This window comes from Pseudonaja textilis, chromosome 2 (assembly GCF_049901715.1).
Source record: "Pseudonaja textilis isolate UNSWEBS1 chromosome 2, rPseTex1.2, whole genome shotgun sequence".
Lineage (NCBI taxonomy): Eukaryota > Metazoa > Chordata > Lepidosauria > Squamata > Elapidae > Pseudonaja > Pseudonaja textilis.
The window spans coordinates 61,707,505-61,733,041 of record NC_141991.1 but is presented as its reverse complement, the minus strand read 5'-3'; the positions used below and the strand labels follow the sequence as shown (position 1 = coordinate 61,733,041).

Below are 25,537 nucleotides of genomic sequence, written 5' to 3'. Positions count from 1 at the left end.
GATTTTCTTATTTCTTTCCCCTCTCCTTGCTTGTTCTAGCATCCTAACTGATGAAGATACTTAGAAAGTTCAGAAAGAACATACTTTGTATTATTTTAGTTGGTCCCAATAAAAGCATTACCCAGCTTGAAGGACACTGTGACTTGAAGGGCTAAAAATAGTAGTGCCAGGATATACTGCATCCTCTCCTTATACTGAGAAGATTTAGTAATACAAAATGCAGAATTATAGATTTGAAGACTACTGGCAAAAGCAAACTAAGAAAAATAAAGCTGGGACAAGTCTGAAGCAGAACATCAGCGGTTGGATATGGTTGGATACTACCTGTCATGGCTCCCTCGTAATCCGCTTTGTCGTTGTTGTTGTTGTCTGAAGCAGGACCATCCAACAGGCATGGCACATTTCCCTTGGCATGTTTGGAGAAGCCAGGATCTGAGGACAATGCTGTCCCAAGCCCTAAGGCATTGGGGGAAGTGGTTGACCGGACAGAGGCACAGGGGAGGATCGGCTGCTGAGATACAGTGGTGCTGATAGCTGGCTCCTCCATGAGATCCAAGGGCATGGAGAGGGGAGGGGAGGCAAGCAGAGAAAAGGGCTGCAAGGCTACTCAGGAGAAGGTCACCCCACCTAGACTATCGTTTGTCTTGCCCTAGCCTTGTGGACTGCTTTTGCCCTTTGCTTTGCTTTGCCTTCAGGACTGTCTTTGCTCTGAGGACTGACATTTGTCTTCTACCTGGACTTTGCCTTGTGGACTTACCTGATTATATATGGGCTGTTGTTTGGGGGACTGAGGGTGGCTGCCTTCAGGGTGGAGTGGAGCCTTACTGGTCATTGGAGGCTGCTTGTTGAACACTTCTTGAAGTCAATAAAGGATCTCTAAAAGCCTGCCTTGCCTTGACCATCTGGGTCATAATACTACCTGGAGTGTTCACATGGAAAGTAAAAGGAAAGTGTATTCCTGCTTTTCCACAAATAGGTACTCCAGATAGCTTTTGCTATATACAAATATTTCCCAACATGGTATCCATCAGATATACTCCATTTCAACTCTCATAATCTCCCAGCCAGTACAGCCAGAGGAACTATCAAAGTTGAAGGATAATATATCTGGAAGACACCAAGCTGGGAAAAGCTGCTGTAGATACAGCATTTCTTAAGTACTTGATTTTTGGACTGTAATTTTTCATCCTATAAGTACAGAAATGTTTGTGTGTGTGTGGGAGAAATAGAAACATGTAACTTAATGCAGTGGTGGGCTGCTACCAGTTTGTATCAGTTCTAGCAAACTGGTACCTTTGCCCCCGACCACCCACCCCATCCTGTCTTATATTTCCATCTTTTTCAGCTCAGATGATTCGAGCAGCACAACGGATTACCATGCCTCAGCTGTTCTACTTACCGGGCCCACCCTGTAGAGGTTCAAATTGGTGATTTTTGAATGCTGCGTGTCTGCATGCGTGAAGTGAGCCTACGTGTGCGAAGCAAGCCTGCGCATGCAATGCATGCGCTCACAGAACTGGTTGTTAAACCAGTTGCAGCCCACCACTGACTTAATGTTGTAATCTGTATCAATAGAGACCTGAAAGTCACATCTAAAAATGTTACTATTCATGTATAATCTGAAGGGAAGGGGAAGGAGAAGGGGAGAATCCATGCAGGAATCACACTTTTGACTGTTTGCCCAACTAATGATTGCTAGAAACAGCCCACAATCACTTTCATTCTCACTCTTGTTTCATTTCCTCCTGAACTTCCATAGCAACCCATCTGCAGTGAGTGACTCTAATGTTTAATGGTCCTGCCATTAGCACTGATGCATTCCAAACACTCAGCATCTGCTGTTGCGCATTCATATGGAAACACAAAAATAACCACATTCAGTGCAATCTGTCATAAATTCCAGCTTGAGGTTATAAAATGACATACTAAGAGAGTGAAGGAGAGAAATGACCAAAATTAATGATACACTTGGTTAAAAAAACACAAGGAACAATAAAAAAATACAGGCAAGTAAATACCCAATAAATAAATAAGGAAGATGTACAAGGCATTCAAAAAATACCAGGAAACAAATGGTACTGCTAATGTTTAGTCAGAACCATCCACAAAAGAAACAAGGAAATGTAGGTTTTTGAGAAATTATTTTCACAATAAAGCAGGAGACACAAGGGGTTCATTCTTGGGCGAGGAATTTTGAAGACTAAAATCGAACAAATAGCCAGCTGTTGTGATCTAAGAGCTGCAATATCTTATATTCAGTCTCCCAGGTAATACCATTCTGCCAGTGGTGGGATTCAATTTTTTTTACTACCGGTTCTGTGGAAGTGGCTTGGTGGGCGTGGCAGGGGAAGGATACTGTAAAATCTCCAGCCAGAGGTGGGATTTGCAGGTTCACCGAATTACTCAAAATTTCTACTACCGGTTCTCCAGAACTGGTCAAAACCTGCTGAATACCACTTCTGCTTTCTGCCTTTCCTTCTTAGTTGTTTTTCCAACACTGATTATAACCATAGAATGGAGGAAATACCAGGACTATAATATTTTATTATGAGAAGGGGTTCTTCCAGATCATATCTATAGTACACCGAGGGGGTTTGGAGGTATGCATATGTATTAGATTTACATACTAATGATAAAATGATTAGTACATGCTGGTAAGTCTTAATCAAAACAGAATGAGGGAGAATTATGAGACTGGAAAACTATGCCCCTCTTTTTAATCAGATATTCCTGGTTAATTGATGGTTGATCCACATGACTCATTTTAAAGATGCTTTTACTACAGGTTCTGTGGGCGTGGCTAGGTGGGCATGGCTAGATGGGTGTGGCCTTTTGTTTTGTTTTTGCAGCACCCCTCCTGCTCCATTTTTTTTGCCTCCTGGGCCTCAGGGAAGCCTTCTGGGCAAAGCAGAAAGACAGTGAGGGGATCCTGGAACAGCTGATTGTTGGAACAGCTGATCATCAGGAGGAAAAAGGAAAGAAAAAAAGAAATATTGGTTCAACCGAACCGGTAACTGGATTTTTACTACCAGTTTGGCCAAACAGTAACATTTTAAATTAGACAGATGGATCTAATATTGTCAAGGTACACATGAACAAGTGAAAGAAATGCAATTTCAGTATTGAATAGTTTAGCTCCAATATATTTTTGAAATCTACCTTGCTCCCAACGTTTGGCAATGAAGTGCACCATCACTGGTTTTCAATGGCAAATGAGCAGGTAGCTTTATGGCCACACCAAAATTTCCTGGAAGGTGTGATGTATATATATTTATATGTTCAAGCAAATATATAAATATGTATATCTATATAGTAAAGTTCCATCTCCCCTTGGATGAGCATAATAAAGAAACCAGCAGTTCTGGCTTTGCTGAGCTGCCAATCACGGAGCAGTGGGAGAGGAGCTGGCTTCTGCATGCTGTGAAGAGTATCCAGGTAGGCAAGAGAATAGCTCTGGGCTATCCTGATAAAGCAGCACCGCATTCTGCGGAGAAGTATCAGAGCATATCGGATTTGGGTGGCTTGTTCCTAATTACCTGCATCGTGATTAACTGGTGCGATTGGTACCATTAAAACATTTTCCTGAGAATTTCTGAACAGTTTGCGGTGTAAAATAAGCTAGCAGCCCACAGGCATGGTAAATCATTTTAAAGAACATAATTAACCTCTTTATGCCCCTCATAGGCACTGAATCAGATGCGGTGGATGCTGGCAATGGCCACATACCCCTTTTCATTGGCATAAAGCTTAGTGGTCTGTGCGGAATGAGACTGTGGCTATTGCCGGGGCAAAGAAGAGTTCCTAGCATATTACAGACCCCTCTTTCTTGCAGGCTGATCCATGGAAAAAGGGCATTGGATAAAAATAAGGTGCAGCACTGATCTCTCTTTGGTGTAAGTCATCACGATTTTTGCTCTCCCAAGAATTTCACAGACTTAAAGGTTAAACCACAAAACCAAAAGCCATGCAAATTGTTTCAGAAGGAAGGTTTAAGTGTGAATTCATATTGAAGCAAACACCAGGAACTGACTGGACTGATGATATCTAAGTGTAGTGTAACAGGTATTTTCTCCCTGCCATTTAAACTGCCCATTCAGGAAAGAATCCTCTAGGCCTAGGGCCATCTTATTCTTCTTTTATTCTTTCCAACCCAATAACTCTGAAACCTGATTAGAATGGGACCAAATGTGGCGAGGGGAAGAAAATTTTCAAAAAGCATTCTCTGCCTACTTTCTCTGTTACATAGAGGACAGGCACAAACTCCTAGTAATCATCTCCATTGCTGACAGAAGAATCAACTGAGTTGCAGAGGGCAGCTGTGGAACTTGGCAAGACACTCAGAAGGCTTTCTCTTCTAGTTAGACACTGGGAAATAGTGGGGTGGAGGAGTGGGACTGGGGAATCTCCCAGATCAGGAGTAAGACACTCCAGCAGAGGGAAGCCAGATGGATAAATAAAATTATATAGTTTCAAAGTCAGAAGATATATTGAAATAAAGGTTTGACTGGTTAGTCGCACTCTTTCATTGGAACCATCAATGAATCCTTCCAATTAAAGTCAAATGCTACAAAACGGTATCTACTTCCAGACATATGACATGTTTTTTTTTCTAGAACCACGTCATTATTCACTTTTCACAAATCTGACAGTGCTTATGAGGTTCCTGGACTAATGTGCAGTACAATAAACTCATCTGCCAGTTCCTCCCATTCAGCAAAGAAGATGACATTTGTGCCTGGATTTGGGTTTGGAGAATACACACTCTTGAGAAGTTCACTGGGTTCAAAAATGGCTGCATTTCTTTCCCACCATCACCCTCTGTAAGCTTGCCTTTGTGAGATTTTACTGTTAGCGGGCTAATTTAAAAGATTACCAGAGGTAATCAAAACCAGAAGTACTAAAGTAAAGAATCTGATGAAAATGCTAACATCAGTGGAGCACAGGGGAAGAAAGGGAGAGAAATAAAAACAAGTGAAAAAGCAAGAAATGTGTGTTTTCCAGGCCAGTGTTATATAAATAGATTTTGAGCTCAGACCATAACATTCTTCTTCATTGGGAAACTGCTTTAAGAATGTAGACATAAAAGCAAACCCTTTCCTTCCACCAGGAATATACAAGCTGTCATCAGCCCAGGGAAGAATCCTGGTGTCCAACTGAGGAAAGGCAGTGATGGTGGATGCATTTTCAAAAGCAAACGCAATAGCTCTATGTTAACAGAACATATCCTAGTGTCATCAATTTAGCTGCATACAGTATGTATTAATGTTGAAGGGAAATGCTGTTAACTCCAGCTCGTGGAAAACTCTTTTTTATCTGCTTTGTAGTGAACGTTATACACACAACCTGGAAGACCCAGTTAGATGCATGGTGTCTGAAATATGTATTTCTTGTATACTATTCTAAATAAAATGTTATGCTTTGGCAGTTTCCTCAAACCAGAAGCAAGACTCTTACAGAAGGTTTCCCTCATAAAATGTATTGAGCTGAAAAGGATACGTAATGGGAATTTTGAGCAACTGAATTATTACTCATGTGGCCTTACTCCACTTATTTCTCAATGACTTTTCTGTGAAATGGAGAGGAGGTGGACCTCTTGGCAGATAATGAGAAACCCTGTAGCTGCCTGTTTACCAAACCATCTCTTGAATCTTGATTAGTCTGTGAATTAACCATTACATTAAGTCAAATCTCAACTCTTCATGTTCAGCTTGATATTTGGTGATTTAATGGATTTTTCTAGGCAGTTTTGCAGGATAGCTTTCTAGGCAGTAATCCAGCAGCTTAGTTTACAGCCAAGAGATTGCCTGGATGCCTCCTGCCCAAATACAAACCAGCCCCAGACAAGATCATCCAATGCCATTACTTTCTGAGACTTTCTGGACATGATCAATGCCTTAGCACAGGGGTAGGGAAACTTGGCTCTTTTATCACTTATGGACTTCAACTCCCAGAATTCCTGAGTGAGCCATAAAAGGTTCCCATCCCTGGCCTACTGGTTTTTCAGTTGTGGGGGAAATCAATTTTATATGTATGTATGTATGTATGTATGTATGTATGTATGTATGTATGCATGTATGCATGTATTTATGTTATTCAGCTTTGTTCGGGTATTTTCCCACATCACTATAGTTGTGCTTTTAAAGTTGTAGTGACATTTCGGCAGAATCTCACCTGCCATCATCAGGCTTGTGCATTATAAACAGTCCCATTCAAGTCAAAAACTGATTTCCCCCACAACTGAAAAACCAGTAGGCCAGGGATGGGGAACCTTTTATGGCTCACTCAGGAATTCTGGGAGTTGAAGTCCGTAAGTGATAAAAGAGCCAAGTTTCCCTACCCCTGCCTTAGCATAAAAGCCTTTGTTCATTTCACCTTTTCTCTTTATATTAAAACCTGTGATGTGTTCAGCTACTGCAGCAAATGAAGCTGCATTTATTTCTTTCACTGTATATATAATGTTTCCCCACAGACCATTACAGTTAACTTCAGCTGTTTATATAGTCTCATGCATCAGCTCCTTTCTATACCATTACTGTCACTCATACACAGACGGTACATACACAAATACTTTCACCCTCATGATTTTGAGTGAATATAACTAAATCTTTCTAAGTTCCACACAAATATCCTGCAACTATTTTCTTTTCTTTTATCAAATATATAAAGCAACTTTCTATCCAAAAATTTCACCCATGAAACCTACAGTATAAGAAAAGAAAATACACAGATAAATAATAAAAAATATATTAAAATAATACAAAAAATATGCACTACCATTAAAGTAGCACTAACGTTAAACTGAAGAGATGCATCTTTGTAGTCTTTCTAAAAAGTGGAAAGGGAAGGACAAATCATAATGCCAGAAGAAAACTAACACAGTGGGAATTATTTCTTTCTTATTTGACAAATGAGAGTCATGAGAGGAATATCCTCAAAAGAAATGGAACTTGTTGTTTGAGATTGTTCAAGGATAGCAGCACAATCCATCTACAGCAGCCTTCCCCAACTACAGATGTGTTGGTCACCCAAGCAGAGAGAACTTCCAGCCATTGTTGCAAAAAATATTCCAGGAGCTACAATCCCAACACTGGGAAGGGCTATTTTATTTAAAAAAGGGCTCTCAGTGTAAGCACTGGACAGCCCAGAATTTAAATCCATTCCAGAGGTTAAGGGGTAAGCTCTGCCAGCTGGGGCCTAGTTCTTTTATGAAATGGGGAGACAACTGAAGCCAATGATTGAACCCACAAGCAAAAGCAAACAGTTTGTTTCTCATGTTGTCATGGTGTTCCTTGGAGCCACTCATGTCCCTTCTTTCCCAAGTACACAGTGGCCACGCCACTTGCTTGAAATAAAAGTATATTTTAAAAAATGGACAGCAAGCCACCTCCAATATTAATTAGAACTCATTTCTCTGGCCAATATATTCTGCTCTCAAATTCTTAACCACAATATCTTTGGGGCAAAGGGAGGGAGGCCTTATATGAGGAAAACCATTAGGAGCCAATACAGAGTAATAAAACGTAGTCACAGACTTCACAGAGGAAAGCTTAGCCGTTTCCAATTACTCTTTTCTGCTTGCTTTCATTGTAATTCTTTCTGCAATTGTCAGGTCTGCACTGGTTTCTGTAATGGCTGTGATAATTAAAGGGTGCTTCCATGTCCCGCTGTCTTTCATTCCCCAAAGTTGCCAGAAATTAAGTTACTATTGCCTTCATGTCTGCAGACCCCCATGTGTTTATTTAGCCATCTAGCTATGTTTAGATGTTTCTACAATTGTTACTGACTCTGAGTGCCTTATATAGCCCTCTGCCATAAACAGGGTTAAAACGATAAGAATAATAAACAAATTACAAAATAGTAATCTAATACTAACACCCTTTTCATGCCCCAAAGAATAGTGACAAGGCAATTTAAACAGAACTCCCACAAGAAAATGGACTCATCTAAAAAAAAACCCACAATCAACCAACCAACCACCACCTGTCTGTGGTTATAGTCCTGTTCTCTGGGGAAGTCAGGATTAAATCTATATGTGCCAGAACACTTTAGATACTCAATCTATTTTTTCTAGAGCTCTCCATAACTGCCAACTGCAATTCCATCATAATAGAATTCCCTCAGAAATGCAACTTTAGAAATTGATTGGTAATTATCCAAAATTGTCATGTTGAGTGATAGGTTTTTGAGGATGGGTCTACCACTCCCTCCTTCAAGATAGGTGATATTAACCCTCTGTCAAGGATGTATTCACTACTAATCTGACCCAGCTTCCTGTCACCTCCCAGAAGGCTTTTAGCAATCAGAAAAGGTAAGGATCTAGGCTACAAGTGATAGAATTGAGAACCCTGTCCAATTTCTCACATAACTTGCCAGGGTGGTATCCAATACAACATAGTGCTGCTTTGAGGAATTTATTAATTTACTAATAAGTAGGATAAAACTGGGCAGATCTGTTCAGAGTTGGATTCCACTTTGAACAGATCTGCCCATTTTTATCGTACTTATTAGTACATTCCTCAAAGCAGCACTCTGTTCAATTCTAACTCATCATAATTGGGTTTAGCAAAAACATGGGTGAGAAGGGAATACATGAAAAAGAGTTTTTTCTCTCTTTTCTACCAATCCCCTTTTCTGCTTAAGAAAATCAGGAGACCTTTTCCAAGGTTCTTCATTGTGTTACAGGGAATTTATAAGCATGCTCAACAATGCCTTCTCTTTCAACATCTTGTGATTTCCTCTTGCCACTTGCAATCTAAACCCTGCAACCTATTTTTTCTTAACAATCTCCACTGATATTTAGTGACCGCTGTTCTTTGCATTTTTAACAGATGGTTTTATTTTTTCAAGCAACCCCAGTTGCTTTTTTTTTTGCTGAATGTTTGTGTTTTCTTATTTATGACTTCTTGTAAACCATTTTGACATTTAAAGAAGTGAGCTGGATTTTTTTTTAAGAAAAAATATCTATCAGCGACAAAACACACTCTTGCTTGGTATGATTGCTGATGATTTCGATGAAATACCTGCTTATTGATCTGCATGGTTTAAAACACCAGCAACTCTTTGCCACAGGCAAGTATGATAGGAATCTGCCCTACAATGACAGAAATCTGATCCCTGGGCTAGAGGAAATGTTCTTTGGCTGCTGTTCACCGACTCAGTGCTGTCTCCTGCTAATCCGGACAGACAGCTCCTATGACACACTAACACTTAGCAGCAAGTGAACTACAGAATATGTTAATAGAGAGCAAAGTAGCAGCAGTAGCAGCTGCAGCAGCAACTGCAGTAAGAGGATTTTAAAATCACTGAGGCTTTTTCTTTGGAGGTGTGTGTGGAATGTGTTCAAGGAGAAAGGAGACTGAAAATTAAAACGACTGGACTTGGGGAAGATAAACAGAGGCTAGAAAATCTCTCTAGCCAGGGCCTCCCTTCTTTTTTGTCCTATTCTCCTTCTCCTTTTATTTGTTGGAGGATTGGAATAAGTAGCACATATTTTAATTTGTCCTGTGATTATTTTGCCGGTGATAGATTTGGGCACAATTACCTTACAGGTGCCTAAAAAGGCTCAATTATCCCTACAGAGTCTCAGCTGGGCTCCTGCAATAAAAGCCGGAAAGGGACTCAAAGCTTCCTTAGGCTGAGAAGGGGGAAAGGTCATATGATAGATCCCCCTTCCATGCCCCTGTTTAGATCTTCAACGTGGTGAGTTAGGTTGGAGAAACTGTTCTTCTCTCAACTAATTTCCAGAATTAAACCAAAGCTGTTGGTAATTGGTAGGATGGGAAGGAAAGGATTGAAAAAAAAATGTTTCGAAACTTGGTTCCAGTCTAACAAAGCAAAACGGACTCTTTTCATTCCTTTTGCTTTGCCTCATAAGGATCAACGTTATCGTCTTGGCACCACAGCACTACCCATAATAATCTAAACTCCCAATAATGTGGAGGAAGAATAGGAAAGGAAAAGTTGAAAATGTTTTTCAGAAGAGAAACAAAAACGCAAGAAGAATGAGCTAATTGTGCGTATCAGAGATGAAGAGGGCCAGGAAAGAAATCATTAAGCTCTTCTTTATTCTGGGGTTGCTGAATGTCTGAGATAACAGAGATGAAAGATGATTTGCTTATATTTACATGATGGCACAGGGGCACGTGGGTCACAAGTAATAGACAAAGATGCATTCCTGTCTGGAGTGAAAAAAGAAAGTCACAGAAAGGGCCTTTGCACTATTGATGGAGGTCACTACCACCATCCTAGGAGAAGGGTTACAGACCTGCCAATTGCAGATAACAACATATAACATGGCAGCACTCTGTGGGAGTATTGTTTTTAAAAAACTTAACTGTTCCCTTCTTTGTAGCCCAAGTCATTTCTATTAGACTCTGTTGGGTACCAGCAAAGAGAGCAAATGGAGTGAGACCTACAGACATTAATCTGCCAGGTGCATAAGCCAGTTTCCAAGCCATCAAACATGTTATTATGGGTTGGAGATTTAAAGATTTGTGGAGAAAACCTAGAATCATCTAGCCTAACTTGTTTAATGCCAAGAAATTCATGAAGTGTCTCTTGGTAAGTCATACATTTTAATAGAAATGTTAAATCCTGAATCATTTATTGATCTGCTTTTCTGGGCAGGCTGCTGAAACTCTTAATCACTGTCACTGTTTACAATTCTAAATCATACTTCTATCACAAATCTGTTAAGAGTCAAATTCCATACCTTAAATCTAGCTTTCTTTGTTTAAACAGCCATGCTAAGCTCTTAATTGCTTCTTTGGGAAATGGTGGGTTAAATCTACTAAATATATGTGCAACTCAAGCAGAACCAGGATGACAATATGTCACATTTAAAGGAGCTGTTTTTCTAAAAATATGTATAAAAAAATCTTGTGCCATTTTTGAGTGCCTCTGTGTAACTTTGGATGAAACAATGCAAACCAATGTTGCCCATTAAGTGACTTGAGAAAGGTGATTTTTAAATCCATAATTGACCACAATTCTACACACTTGAACTCAGTGCACACATTAAGTTTTAAAGTCAAAATTGGGCAGTAAAATAGTTGTGTAACAATTCTGCTGTAAGATATATTAAGCAGGGGTGGGATTCAAATTTTTAACAACCAGTTCTGTGGGCGTGGCTTAGGTGGTAGGCATGGCCTGGTGGTCAAGTGACTGGGTGGACATGGCTTGGTGGTCAAGTTATTGGCTGGGCGTGGCCAACTCAATATCACATCTAGGCACGCATCTCCTCACCTGGCCTCTCATGATTGTGGGGATGTTGCAATAGTCGTAAGTGTGAAAAATGGTCATAAGTCACTTTTTTCAGTGCCATTGTAACTCTGAATGATCACTCCCCACAAGCAAAGTACCAGCAAGGGCGGGGAAAAAAACTCCAAAGAAGTTTCTGAGACAGGAAATCTAGTTCTACCAAGAATGTAATAAGGGTTAATGGAGAGGCAGTTTCTGTAAGCCAGGGGTCCCCAACCACCGGGCCGCGGACCGGTACCAGTCCGTGGAACATTTCCTACTGGGCCACCGATTTGCTGGGCGCCACCATCTTGTTTGACAAAGTGCTTCCAGGTGAGCTTTTCCGGTTGGAAAGTGGCGTTTGGGTCCTGAAGGAATCCTCGCGCCTTAGTTTCATCGAAGTGGGGGGGCTTCGAATGAAACTAAGGCGCGAGGATTCTTTCAGCACCCAAGGCAAGGCGAGCCGAGCGACCGTCCCAAAGCCGTCCCAAAGCGAAGCCCATCGACAAAGGTACAAAGGAGGAGTTGAAGGTGGCGGGGAGAAGTGGGGGACGGCTGGTTGGCCGGTCGCTCGGCTCGGCTCGCCTTGCCTTGTCATGCGTGCTGATGCCGGTACCGGGCCGCGGATCATTTTGTGATGCCAGTACCAGGCCGTGGCACAAAAAAGGTTGGGGGCCACTGCTGTAAGCAACACCAGAATGTTTCCTTCCTGTCTTCCTTACAGGATTAGGCCAGTAATTTCTTCTAACTGGTTCTCCAAACTGCTTAGAAAGTTAACAACTGGTTCTAGCAAATAGGTACAAACTGGTAGAATCCCACCCCTGATATTAAGTTAGTTTCAGATTAGTTTAATTTCCAGGATAATTATACCACTGACATTGTAAAGGTCTTAGCAAAAGATTGTCCTATCCTCCTCACTGTTTGTCCTTCTTAGAAAGCAGAGCATTACTTCACAAGATGATCCCTTATTTCTGCCAGCTGATGCCCAACACACGTTTCTCACTTTTGACCTGTAATGGCTGCCTCTTCTTCCTTTTACTTCATGGGAGTAAAAGGACATGACAGCCTACTATGAAAATTGCTTAAATGATTAAAATGGCCAGAAACTAGAAGTCTTCTATATAAATGTGTACATTCTATACCACATTTTCCTAACAAATCACACTTGAAATAATTTGGGACTGCAACTCCCAGTATCAATCAGTAGGCTGTCTAGAAACCCTGGAAGCTGCAATTTAAACCTGTTTGAAAGACATCCAATTCAGAAATATTCTTCTATATAAATCTATATAAAAAATCTGAAGACCCTCTGCTTATCATGTTATGATCCTGATTCTAACTGACCAGTTCCTCCATCTGGATCAATGCCTTCCTTCAATTACTGACTTAGACTATTGGTTCTGACTCTGAGAACCTAAATCTATACAGCCCAACCCACCTCACAGGGTTATTGTTGTGAGGAAAATAGGAGGAAGAAGACGGGTTAGATACGTTTGTTGCCTTGAGCTATTTATAAAAAGAATATTCCTTGGGTTACTATTTCTACAAATTATCAGATAGGTCAGGGGTCCCCAAACTTGACAACTTTAAGACTTGTGGACTTCAACTCCCAGAATTCTGGGAGTTGAAGACCACAAGTCTTAAAGTTGCCAAGTTTGGAGACCTCTGAGATAGGTATAGGCCAATAGATAATGCCAACAGTAAACATAGATGGAATAAATATAAAACTTAATTGCTCCTCTATATTGTTATTCAGATTCAACTATTTTCATCTGAATTGCCTGGTGCCCAGCTTGAAAAGCCAGGGAGTCTTCTTAGATGCACTGATGCTATTCAGCTGAGTAACCACAGAGGCAGTCACATCAAGGGACAGGTCAAGATGGAATACACAAAACCCTGTGCTGAGGGGTTTATGGAGCAACAATATTTTCTGCTCATTTCATGTCTGCTTATTTGAGTGGACAGGGAGCAAAATGCAGTGGCTGCCCTCTGCCTCCTGCACTTATGCATTCACTATGTTATTAATATCTGGATGGGAGAGGAGCTGTTCCTGTGGGAATCAGGGCTCTGAACTAGAAATTTAGAGTTGTCAGCAAGGCAGCTTTGGAGATGTCACTCGTCTTCAAGGAGAAAACAGTTTCTCCAAGCACTTATTATGTAATATTGAGATGACAAAACTCTACTTGATTCTGGCTTTGGGTTATGGAAATTAAAGCTAGACATATGAAAGCCAAACCTGAGTGGAAGGGATTGTCCTCTATTCTCTCGCCAGAGGCAGGAGAAGCTCAATGCCATCATTGTTCCTACACATTGCTATTGATACGCACACCTTAGGAAGAGACAGTGTGCAGGTTCTCAGGTGTCTGGATCAGTTGGAAGACTAGGGCATACAAGGATATAAATAGATCTGCGTATTAAACATCTCTTCTCAAAAGCTGAGCACCAGTATAGTTTGGAGAATATGACAGTCCAGTGAAAAACAAAGTCTTGCTAAGCTTTAATAATGGAGTGAGAAAGCTATTTCTTCCCAAAGGTCAAACTAGCTCTAGGAAAATGTACCAAAAGAAATGTCACAAATAAGTTGCCTTGACAGCCAAAGTACTGAAGATCCCAAGACTGCAACGGCACAAGCCCTTAGAATCTCCAAGGACCTTTCCATTTCATTTCATCTGCTATGTCTCCACTTAGATCCTACAAGACCAGTAAATGGAAACCCTTAACATTGCCTGAAAACTATGGTTTATTCTGACTCATAAGGGAACAATAGCAAAAGCAATAGTACTTCAACTTATATACAGCTCCATATAAGCTTTGCAGGCCTCTCTAAGTGGTCTACAGAGTCAACATATTGCCCCAACAATCTAGGTCCTCATTTTACCGACCTCAGAAGAATGGAAGGATGAGCCAACCTTGAGCCAACAAGGATCTAATTCTGACTGCCAGCAGAATTAGCCTGTAATATTAATCACTGCACCACCATGGCTCAAGACAGCTATACTGACTTAATTAAAACTATCTCGTTCACAATTGATATTGGGATATATTATTCCATCTCCCTGTCTCTCTCCACAATCTCCAATACAGTGAAGACTATGGAATGGCAAGGAGGTACGACGGTAGTAAAGAATTCAGCAAGGCTTATGTTTTTGACACAGGAACAACAAGGTTATACACAGTTAAATAAATTAAACTGACTCCATTCTGAATGGTGTACTGAATCTCTTACCTCAGAGCTGTAACGAATCTTTAATCACCAGAAATAGAATGATACCTCAATGGAAAAGTTAATTTCACACCTGCTCTTCAGAGAAATCCACATATCTGCATTGTCAACTCTGGCTTTGCTTTTAAAAGCTCTTGTCACAGATCTCACTTAAGATCAGGGGAAGAGAGAACGGCCAGGGAGTTTCCTCAAAGGGCCAAATTTATATTTTTTTAAAAAGCTGGAATGTGAAAGTCAACATTGCTTAGCTTCAGTTCTCTTTAGTACAATATATTTATGAAGATCACCTAAATGACACACTGGCACCTTCTAAATGCAAGAGCTGTGGTGGCGCAGTGGTTAGAATGCAGTATTGCAGGCTACTTCTGCTGACTGCCGGCTGCCTACAATTTGGCAGTTCGAATCTCACCAGGTTCAAAGTTGACTCAGACTTGTATCCTCCTGAGGTCGGTAAAACAAGGACCCAGATTGCTGGGGGCAATATGCTGACTCTGTAAACTGCTTAGAGGGGGCTGTAAAGCACTGTGAAGTGGTATATAAGTCTAAGTTCTATTGCTATTATATATCTGGAGGTCAGCAGCCTGGGAAAAGCTGTTCTACATGTCCCCTGGGGATTCTTTGATTCTTGTCTTTATCTCTTTTTCTATTTTCTGTTCCCCACCGCCCCCACTCCCTTACTGACTTTCCTTTCTTGTTCTACCGGTATCTGTTGTAGAAATTTCCACTGCGGCATCAGAATCCTCCATGGGATAGCCATTGCCATTCAGCATGTGTTTCACTCTTTTGTCTTTCACAAATGATACTCTAGTGGAGTCTTAGGTCTCAGACTCACTCAAGTGTAAAGTTATAACAACAGCCTTTAGCAGCACTCAGTGCTTGCCCTTAGATCCTTGAAAGAAGTAAACGGAATGTCACATTAACTCCCTTTAAAGAAAGAAATGTGTCTTAGTGAAGAAAGTAGACAGGCAGGCAGTGCCGATTGCCTAGTGCGATGAGGGAAGAGTGATAGGGAAATATTTTTCTTCCCATAAGACTTTTTTCACTGACCTTCAGTAGTTGCTCCCTCCAATCATTTATTCCTATCTAGATACGTCTCTGTCTTCATCTCTATATAAAATAATCCCATCACCCAAGCAACCAAACAAAAAAGCAATAACTTCATTTAATCTTCACCAGAACAGACTTTGATTCTACTTATAAGTGCATTCCACAGTATTAGAAGGATGCTATCTAGGTTAGAAGCATTTTCACACATAAAATCCATCCTCTGTCCATAAGGGTGTCTTATGGTCTATCCAATTTAGGGCTAACCTGAAATATTTCACAGCCTGATGTGGATTTGCAATTAGCACCCCACCTAAATTTACATCCAGAATACATTACTTTGTTTTCAAACCCTATTCACCTTTTGGAAAATATTTATATCTAAGATATTAATTTTCCTGCTTTTTTGGAATGCAGTAACATTTTATCTTGGAATTATTACCTCACCTCCCAAAGATCTCACATGATCATTGTGGGAACAGTTCTCCAGAATGTTTGAATAAACCTATGTAAGCAAAGAAAAAAAAGAAACCTTCCAAAACATATTTGTAAACAAAACTGCTATAAACTCTTAGAGGCATATGGTAAATCCACATGCTTCCTGCGTCAGATATATAAGAGAAATTACCACTTGAATCCAATGGATATTAAAGTCAGCTTATGCTTTATCCATGCAGCAGAATTGAGTGCCAGAAGCTAGTTGCTGTTGTGTTCAATCTGTTGCACTCAAAACAGTCTTTGAGTACCCTTAAAGACCAGTTAATTCATTATAGCACAAGATGTTGAGGACTATGATAATTTCATAATTAGTTGCATAAAATAATAGCCTTGAAATTCAAGTATTTAGAGATCCATGACTGAAGATGATAAACAGAGCAATTCCTAACAGCTCCATACACCTCTCACATCCTTTAATCCCACAGTGTTTATTCAGGAGCAGAGAAGAACCAACTAGGTTTCTAATTCCCACAGGTAAGTGATGAGCCCACCTTCCATTTCTCTGCCTGCAACATAATCCAAATAGTTCAATCTACAGTAAAATCATAATTAATAATTATAAATGATTTTGAAGTTATAATTAGGAATCCAGTCCAGTGCACAACAATTAAAGTTGTTAAAGTAAAAGGCAGTGAAGATAATCAGTGAAATAAAATAAAAAAAAACAGCATAGAAACAAATTTGATACCAGGAGAATTGTGTAACAGCAAAGGCAAACAAAAAGAGATTAGAATCCCTCAAGCATTCTGTGATGTTTTTGGGGCTTGCTAAAAATGGATAAGGTGGGTTAGGCATTTTGCCATAACCATGACAGATCAATGATCAGGGCTTTACCTATTAAGGCGTAGCCAAGGAAAAGGACTGGTAACAGCAGGATTCACTTAGGGAAGATAAAAATTAATAAAGCTGTGGCTAAACCTCTCCTCTTGGAATTGTAATCTTAAGTGTCTGAAAGGGATGTTTTTGTTAGTAAACAAGTTGTGATCGATTTGTTAAAAATTCTGTAGTGGGCTATAGATTTAAAAGTTGATTACTTACATGGACAGATTCTAAGATAAAGCTAAGCAAACAGAAACAAAATAAGAACAATTACCTACCCCTCAACTCAACACAGGTTTGGATTTGCCAACTGATATATCTCATTGCAAAAATCATCAGTTTAAATGCACAATGATTATCTCCCATCAGAACAATCATTTTGTGTAATGCACATTCATGCATCATGATTATCAGAAAAGAATTGCAAATGACATTTAATTATGTATCGCACAAGAAGCTTTGAGCCACTTCAAATCAGGCACCCACATGACCATGAAAGCATGCAAGAGAACTGAAATAAATGGAAAATAATATGAAACTTAAGATCTGCACCACGCAATTTTACTTCTCCAGAAGACCATCCTTTATGGTAGAGGTTCCTAAACCTTTTGCCTTGGGTGTAGTCTTAAAGTATACCCTGCCTAAAAATCCATACACAGAAAAGAACACAAATGAACAATGAAAACAAAACTTTAGGAAAGGTAGATTTATTGTAACAATATAATGAAAAAGTTTCTCACACCTCCCCTGAACTCTTGTCTGCACCTTTCCCAGGAAGATATACCTCATGGTTTGGGAAAGCCTGCTTTATGAGGTGGCACTAAATCATGTGTGTCATAATTCTTTTCTTTGGACCAGCAAGACACAATGTCAGTAACACAGAAACCCTTGATGAGAAGGCTTGTGGTTTGGATGTATCCTTCCTTTCTGTTTCAATTTTTTTTACAAAGGACAGAGACAGGAGAAAAAGAGAGAGACGCTTTCAAAATCCTTTGCAGCAAAAACCGGTATAAGTACAATTACAAAATTATCTCTTATTCTATGATTACTATTTTTCTTGTCCACGTTTTTCCTAATTATTAAAACCAGCAATCATAAATGCATTTTTTCTATTTCGTGAATAAGTTGTGTACAAAAAGTCTACAAGGGGTTTCCAGTGAACTAATGAAATTAATTTAGCTATCTCTGCAAGTTCCATTATTTTCATCAACCATTCCTCCGTTGTAGGTTGATATACTATTTTTGAGCATATAATAGTCTCACTGTTGTTTTCATATATAAAAACAAGCTTCCATGACTTTTTTTTCTAATGCTTATCCATGAGTCCCAACAGGCCTTTTCAAAAGTGTTAAATTCTAAGGAGTGTCACTCCTTTATAGAGCAACATGGCCTCTAAGATCATTTTCTGAGGTTGCTTTCCAAGTACCCCTGCCAAATGATTAAAAAAAAATCAGTGGTGCTACCTGGATTAAGGTATGTCCTTCTCTTCTTGGAAAAGTTCCAGTGATGCTTACAGTGCAGTGATGCACTGGAGCAGTGATGCTCCAGTGAGTCTACAGTGGGTCAAGTGGGGACATTTTTATTCTCCCAGGCTGCTTAGCCTTTTAATATTTTGCTTTAAAAGTTATTAGCATCATTTAGATTATCCCATTCCTATTAGCCTCCCCTAGCTGTTTATTTTGGATTCATTCTGAGGCTGTTTTATTTGTTTAATGCTTTGCATTAAGTTTTATTATATCTGTATATTTATGGTCTCCACCATTAATTTCTGAAGTGCCCAGAGAGCTTTGGCTATTGGAAGGTGCAGAAATTCAGTAAATAAATAAATACATTTGGAGAATACCATGGGGCAACGTTTTATAGTATGAACAAAAACAGCTTGCATCAAAGAAATGTTCCTTCCTCTTACACCCCTATAAACAGATGATTAGCAAGAGTAGATTGACTGGCTTGAAATTATTTTCCTTAATCCTCTTCCTGAAAGGAAAAGAAGATCTCTTTCCTTGGGTTTCATTTGGCTGAATTTCCAAGTAGAATACCCATTTCCTGGCAGCGGTGCCATAATTTCAAACTCAAATTAAACCAGCAACATTTGCTTGGCATGCATTTCAATTGCTCTGTCCTCCTCCAGAACCTACCTCAGCTGGAATGAAATTGCATCAAATCCTATGGAAAAGGTAAAAGCAAAGAAAAATGCCAGGCTCCTGCTGCCCTCGTTGATTTAAGAATCATCTTTCTGGACACTCCCTGCAGGGCAACCTATACAATTCCTCTCAGACTGCTGAGATGGCAAAATGGCAAGATTTCCAAGGAGTTCTCCATGGCAACCTGAAAACAACTCTTTAACCATTACTTTGACCTTCGCCTTCAGCCTTTTGAATTGTCTTGATTTCATGCACGTGTGAGCAGAGGTAATAATAAAAATGAGTTCAAAATGACATTATTCACTTTCAGTACAGCTGGGAGGCTCTGAGAACTAAGAGAACTAGGAACCTCTGTCTTAGTTCAGTTTTTATAGTTTTAAATGGTTTTAAACCATTATTATATGATGGTTTTGGATAATGACTTCTGTACATTTCTACTTTTTGATTGGATTGTTGTACGCTACCCAAAATCGCATTCTGTGAAATGGGTGGCCATATACATTTGATTAAATGAATGAACAAATCAATGACCAGAACAGGGCATCCGCACATGATAAGATGATAAGATGGAGCTTGCTTTTAGAAATCAGAGTTAAGCAGTTCTGCTTTCTCTCTGTTGCCTGCTACTTCCTTGCCATCTTCTATCTTTAGTGGACCGACTGTTTCCTTGATTTTTTTTTCTTGTTATTTATATGTTGGAAGAAACTTTTTTTTTATTATCTTTGACTTTTGTTGCAAGTCTTCGTTCGTTCTGAGCCTTTGCTTTCCTGACTTTGTCTTTGCAGATTCTGGCTATCTGCTGATATTCTGCCTTAGTTGTATGTCCTTCTTTCCATTTTTTGTACTTGTGCTTTTTTTCTTTCAATCGGGGTGGGCTGCTGGGGGTTCGCAGGGGTTTGGGGGAGCCCCCAGCTATGATTCTGTGTAGTTTGGAGAACCTCCAAATCCCACTCCTGGCTGGCCCTGCCCACCCTACCTCACTAGTCCCAGGAGTCCACACACGGCCCCTTTGGGATGTAAGTAAGTGCAGGGCTTGCGCAGAGGCTTGGGGAGGGCAAAAAACGGGCCTCCCAGAAATTCAGGAAGGTCGGAAATGGGCCTGTTTCTGGCTTCCAGAGAGCCTGTGGAGCCTGGAGAAGCTGTTTTTGCCCTCCCAGAGGCTTGAGGAAAGCCTCCGGAGCCGGGGGAGGGCAAAAATCCCTCCCCATCGTGATGCAGGAGGCCAATTAGGCCATGCCCATCATGGCCATAGCCACCCAGCAACCAGGCAGAGAACCCTTTGCTAAAATTTTTGAAGCCCACCCCTGACCATGGGGATTTTGAAATGGTCCTAAGTCTCTTTTTTCAGTGCCGTTGTAACTTTGAATGGTCGCTAAATGAAGTGTTGTAAATCAAGGTCTACTTTATATATGTTAGTTTAGTGAAGATCATGTTAAACCAAAGGAACAGGAAAAAAGGAGCCCAAGACAGGGGAGACAGAAGAGGCCACTCAAAGATTTACAAACTTACCTTAATGTTGTCTTGCCATCGATGGGCCTTCTGAAACTTCTCTGCCGCATCAGCCAGCCTCTGAAATGAAACAGGAGAAATAGTATGAGTCCATAAAGAGATAATATGAATTGCAGTAATGACCAAGGACTCCTTTTAAAAGAACTCTGCTCTTTCACACGGGAAACCAGCTATATCGTTCTCCCAGCTTATTAAGTAGCAAAGCATTTTCAGCACCCTTACTTGGCAGCTCAGCTGTGAAAAGACATTAATTAAAAATTTATGATTTCCATAAACATCTTCTATATGCAGCTCTGATCTTTCTTAATTAAATGCTCAAGCTATTGGAAAACCTTGCCTTTCGTTACTTTTATGGGCTCATTTTACTTCTGTGTCAGTACAGTGCAGTGCTTCTATGTACAAATGAAAGTAAATAAATTACAATCGGTGGCATACTGAGTGCAGTGGAAAAGCCACTCTTCAGAACTCTCATGTTCAAAGTCCAAACCTTGAGGCCCAATTGATTAATTGATGAGGTTTGAAGCGGGCTAACATGTTGTTTTAATTTTTGAGTTAATAATATTGCCTTGATAGGTTTCATGCCTTGCAGTGTCCTAACAATATAAGTATGATCGGAGAAGAAAGAAAAGTATCAAACAGTCCTTCTATCCACCAGTCAGCCTGGAGCTGGGCAACACCACACAAACAACTCAGCCCTGCACATTCCCCCCAAAATTGGCTTGCTAAAATAACTACTTGATAATAGCTACAAGGCCATAAACTAATATGATTCCAGCCCAAGTAGGAAACAATAAGTCTTTTGCTGGCTACAGCCTAAGAATTGTAAGTGGATGTGGATGGTAGTCAGTTGTGGCTCACTTAAACCATGGCTAAAGGAAAGACCTGTGGTTCCCTAGGCTGTTATGCAGCTGTATAGAACACTTTAAGACAGGGGTGTCAAGCTCAATTTCATTGAGGGCCGCATCAGGGCTGTGTTTGACCTTGGAGGGCTGGGGCTGGGCGTGGCCATGATGGGCATGATCAGGGATGGGCGGAGGCATCTGTGGTAGCCAAGTGCTAAGGCAGGACTTCCCTGAGACCCTCCCTCACTCTTATTATAATCCCCTCCCTCCCTCCCTCCCTCCCTCCTTCCTTCCTTCCTTTCTTCCTTCCTTCCTTCCCCTTCCCTCTTTATTCTTTCTTCTTCCTTCCCCTCTTTCCTTATTTTTCCTTTCTTGCTCTCCTTCCATCTTTTTCCTTGTCTTTCTTTTTTCCCTTTCTCCTTTCCTGTCCCTTCTTGCATGCTCAAAAGCAACAGCAAAACTATTTCTCCTTTTGTTTTGCTTTTAGTTTGTTTTGATAGCCCACTGCCAGCGAAAACAGAACCTGGGGGGGGCAGCCCCCACACACCCCATTTTCGGCTGCGACAGCATTGCTGTTCAATGGTAGGGAACAAGAACTCAGGTAGCATTCTAAACAAGTTTTTCTTACAATCACGAGCTTCAAGCAAGAGCATTTAAAAACAGCCCGGCTAGTTCTATTCAAGTTGTACTTACATTCAAAGATATTAATGCATGAGTATGAAATATAAAATATACAAATTGTTTCCCCCACCCATTCACACAACACACATAAACACATATACACATGCATGTGAGGGTTGGATTGTCTAATAGCTAATGTGCTAGATTGGGAGCACAGAGACTGCTATTCCACATTGCTCAAGCAAAGGTTCTGCATAAACAGTGCATTTTTTTTGCCCTCTTAGGCATGAAACGCACACTTATAATCAATGCATGCGTCTCCGGTTCTTTAGAAATATCAACACCTTTCAGAATGGCAATTATCCCAAAGGAACATGCAACAATCATAAACCCAATTTAGAACAATATATCACAAGATTCCGTAAAAGAAAACAGAGTGTCTGTAAAATATACAAGCATTAACCTGAGGCCAGCCAAAACCACGCTTTCTAATATTCAGATTAAAAATGAAAAAAAATATTTTTCTTTGATGCTGCAGAGATTTTTTTTCTCTCTCAAGTCAATGCAATATTGCAGCTTGGACTTTCTCAATAAACAATCCAAAGACTCCATCTGGGGTGGGAGCATCCAAGCAAGAGCTCAGAGCAATCTCTCTTCCAAGCAAAGCTCATAAAAATGTTCTTCAAGTTGTTTTTTAAAAACTGCTTGTTGAAAGGTTTCCAAAGTGCAGAGGAGAGAAGCCTTCAGAAGAAGAATGCCAATCTTTCTCAGGAAGGGAGAAGACTGTCCTTTCCAATTTTTCATCTTTTTTTCCAACCCTTTATAAACTAGTCACACACTTGTTGTGTGTGTGGGGTGGGGAGGAGGGTTCTGTCTTGCTTCCTCCATTCCATGCTAGCATGTTTTCTTTAGCTCTATTGGCTGCATGAAAAAATATGGTTAGATTACATTAGGATTTTCCGCATAGAATGTAACAGGTGTAGCAGTAAAACATATGTTCCATTATTAGAGCGACTGAGAGTTGGACAGTGTACAAATTTAATAAATAAATATGCAGAGAGCCTTTAAATACTGGGAAAATAACAGGATAGAGAGTCTGAAATAGAAATCAATCATGTCCCTCAACAGGTGAGGATGATCTCGTGTTTTCCCATTAAGCTTTTTACTCTTTAGAACCAAATGACTAAACAGGACTGAAATAAGGATAAAATCAATATTACTTCTTTTTCCTCTTATAATATTTAAAACCATCCATTCTGTCATTTAGATGGGAAGAAAACCAACACCACCTGCTTGGCAAATAGCATAGAGTGCAATAAACCACAAAGTTATTTTTAAATTTTGATATAGTTAAGGCTTCATTCTAAATGTGTAACACTTAGTGTTACCCATTATTTAACATCATCTTCATTTTTTCAACCTCCGAAGGATGAAAGGCTGAGTCAACCTTGAGCTGGTCAGGGTCGAACTCCTGGATATGGACAGAGTTAGCCTGCAATAATGCATTTGGACCACTGTACCACCACAGCTCTTAATGTACTAGAAGCAGACTGGCAACTAGTGCAGCTCCCATTGATGAGATGTTACATGGCTGCCATGAGAGTCTTGAACTTATAAGCTGTCCAAGTTCCTGCCCCTGTCTGAAATTCCCCAGAACTAGAGGTCTGGCCAAATCAATCTCCAACCCACCTGGGAAATCCAGCATCTCATTCTTCCCCACCCTTGAAACTGCTGATCAGTAATTCTGGGAGTCCAAGTTACCACACATCTGAAAGCATCAGGAATGTCAATCTTTATATTGGGTCAATATTTTCTTTCCAGGAAGTGATGTTAAAGATATCACAGCAGGTTAATTACTTTATTAAATGAAAGTAAACTAGTATATAGTATCATAGAGAAATCTGGGTCTGTGATGGTTTGCATGTAGGGAGTTTATTTTCATTCTCTATTGTGCAACAAAAGTTCCTTCTTTCCTCCCTCCCTCTTTCCTTCCTTTCCTCCCTCTCTTTCCTCCTTCTTCCTTTCCTTTCCTTTTGCATCTGCTAAAGCAGTCATATGAATTTTGGTTTGGATACATTCACTTTAGCCCTCATCTGCAGACAACTTATTCCAGTTCTTTCCAAATATTGCCATTTCACTGTCTCTTTAAGCTTCATAGAAATGTATATGGAAGCATTTCAGAAACACCTCATGATAGACAAAAAAGTTTCCCATAATGCCACAGAGCTGGGAAAGAAAGAAATTAAAAGTGCAGAGAATTGATTCGTGTAACACATTTACTCAGAAATAGCAGTGCTTGTTCTTTATTTTTAATTAAGCTAAAAGGTATGTATATACTGAGGCCATGGACTTCCAAAGGGATCAATTTTGCCTCGGGAAGTAAATTAAAAACAGAAAGCAAAATAAATGACATCTTGCTTGTGGTACCAGTCAGTCTCTACCTTGGTTCTGAGGAATATATTTTCAGATAAGGAGAACAGTTTCAAGCCAAGCTAGTTGGGCTACTGGCTCTTGGGATCCAACCTTGCCTTCAGTCAGCAAGAGCTAAATGCATTTGTGCCATAAAGATGTAGCCACTTGAGACTAAAGTTTGGGCACTTCTGTAAGCAAACACAAACTCGCGGTTGTTCATTTCCCCACAGAGCAAGCCCATCCTTGGCTTCTTTCCACAAGGGAAATTGTATTCAGACATAATAACAGAGCCCTACATGGCAAAGTAAAAGAGTAATTAAAACTGCCATGAATTAACAATTACCAGTAGAAACTGAGGGCAGAGATAAAATTACAACTGCATTAGTAATGGATAGATTTAATAAGCAAAATATTCTGCATTCAGTTGAAAACAATCATTGGTTTGATTTGTGTTCTTGTGTGTGGTGGTGGTAGAGTAACAATTTTCTTATTGCCTTAGCACTTCAGTCTCAGTCTTCAAAATATATTTGAAGATTATTTTCAGGGCAACTGTTAAGTGAGTTTTGCCTTATTTTACAACCGATTTCATCATGGTTGTTAAATAAATAACTGCAGTTGCTAAGTGATTCATACGGTTGTTATGTGAATCTGGCTTCCCCCATTGACTTTGGATTGTCAGAAGCTGGCAGGGAAGGTTACAAATGGTGATCACATGATCCCAGGATAGTGCAACTGTCATAAATACATGCCAGTTGCCAAGTACCCAGGGGATGGGATTCTACTGGTTCAGATCAGTTCTATAGAACTGGTTGTTATGCTTCTGTGCAGTTCGGAGAACTGAAAAATTGTGCCCCTGGCTAGCCCTGTCCCTCTCCACCCATCCCTCCCCCTCCCCGCCCAGTCAGTCCTTATTGCGCATGCGCAACATCGCTGACTGCATTCTTCCCTGCCCAGTCAAGGTATGTCTTTTTTCCCCCTCCCGATGATCAGCTATTCCTATGATCAGCTGTGCTGGGATTCCCCTCACTGTCTTACTGTTTCGCCCAGGACGCTTCCCTGGGGCCCAGGAAGGCAAAAAATGGAGGGGGAGCAGCACCCCCTCCCCGCTCCCACTCCATTTTTGCCTTCCTGCCCAGGAAGCTCCTGGCCAGGCTTCCTGGGCCCAGGGAAGCTTCCTGGGAGCAAAA

General features: G+C 40.3%; 1 protein-coding gene across 2 annotated transcripts in view; it reads right to left on the bottom strand.

Annotated features, from left to right (window-relative positions):
• CACNA2D2 (calcium voltage-gated channel auxiliary subunit alpha2delta 2) overlaps positions 1-25,537 on the bottom strand; it is a 636,728-nt gene that overhangs the window by 263,999 nt on the left and 347,192 nt on the right. For both annotated transcript variants that reach the window (XM_087924067.1, XM_026725351.2), the window contains exon 4: positions 20,476-20,535. In XM_087924067.1, coding sequence (XP_087780193.1) covers positions 20,476-20,535 — 60 coding nt within the window. The remainder of the gene's footprint in view (positions 1-20,475; positions 20,536-25,537) is intronic.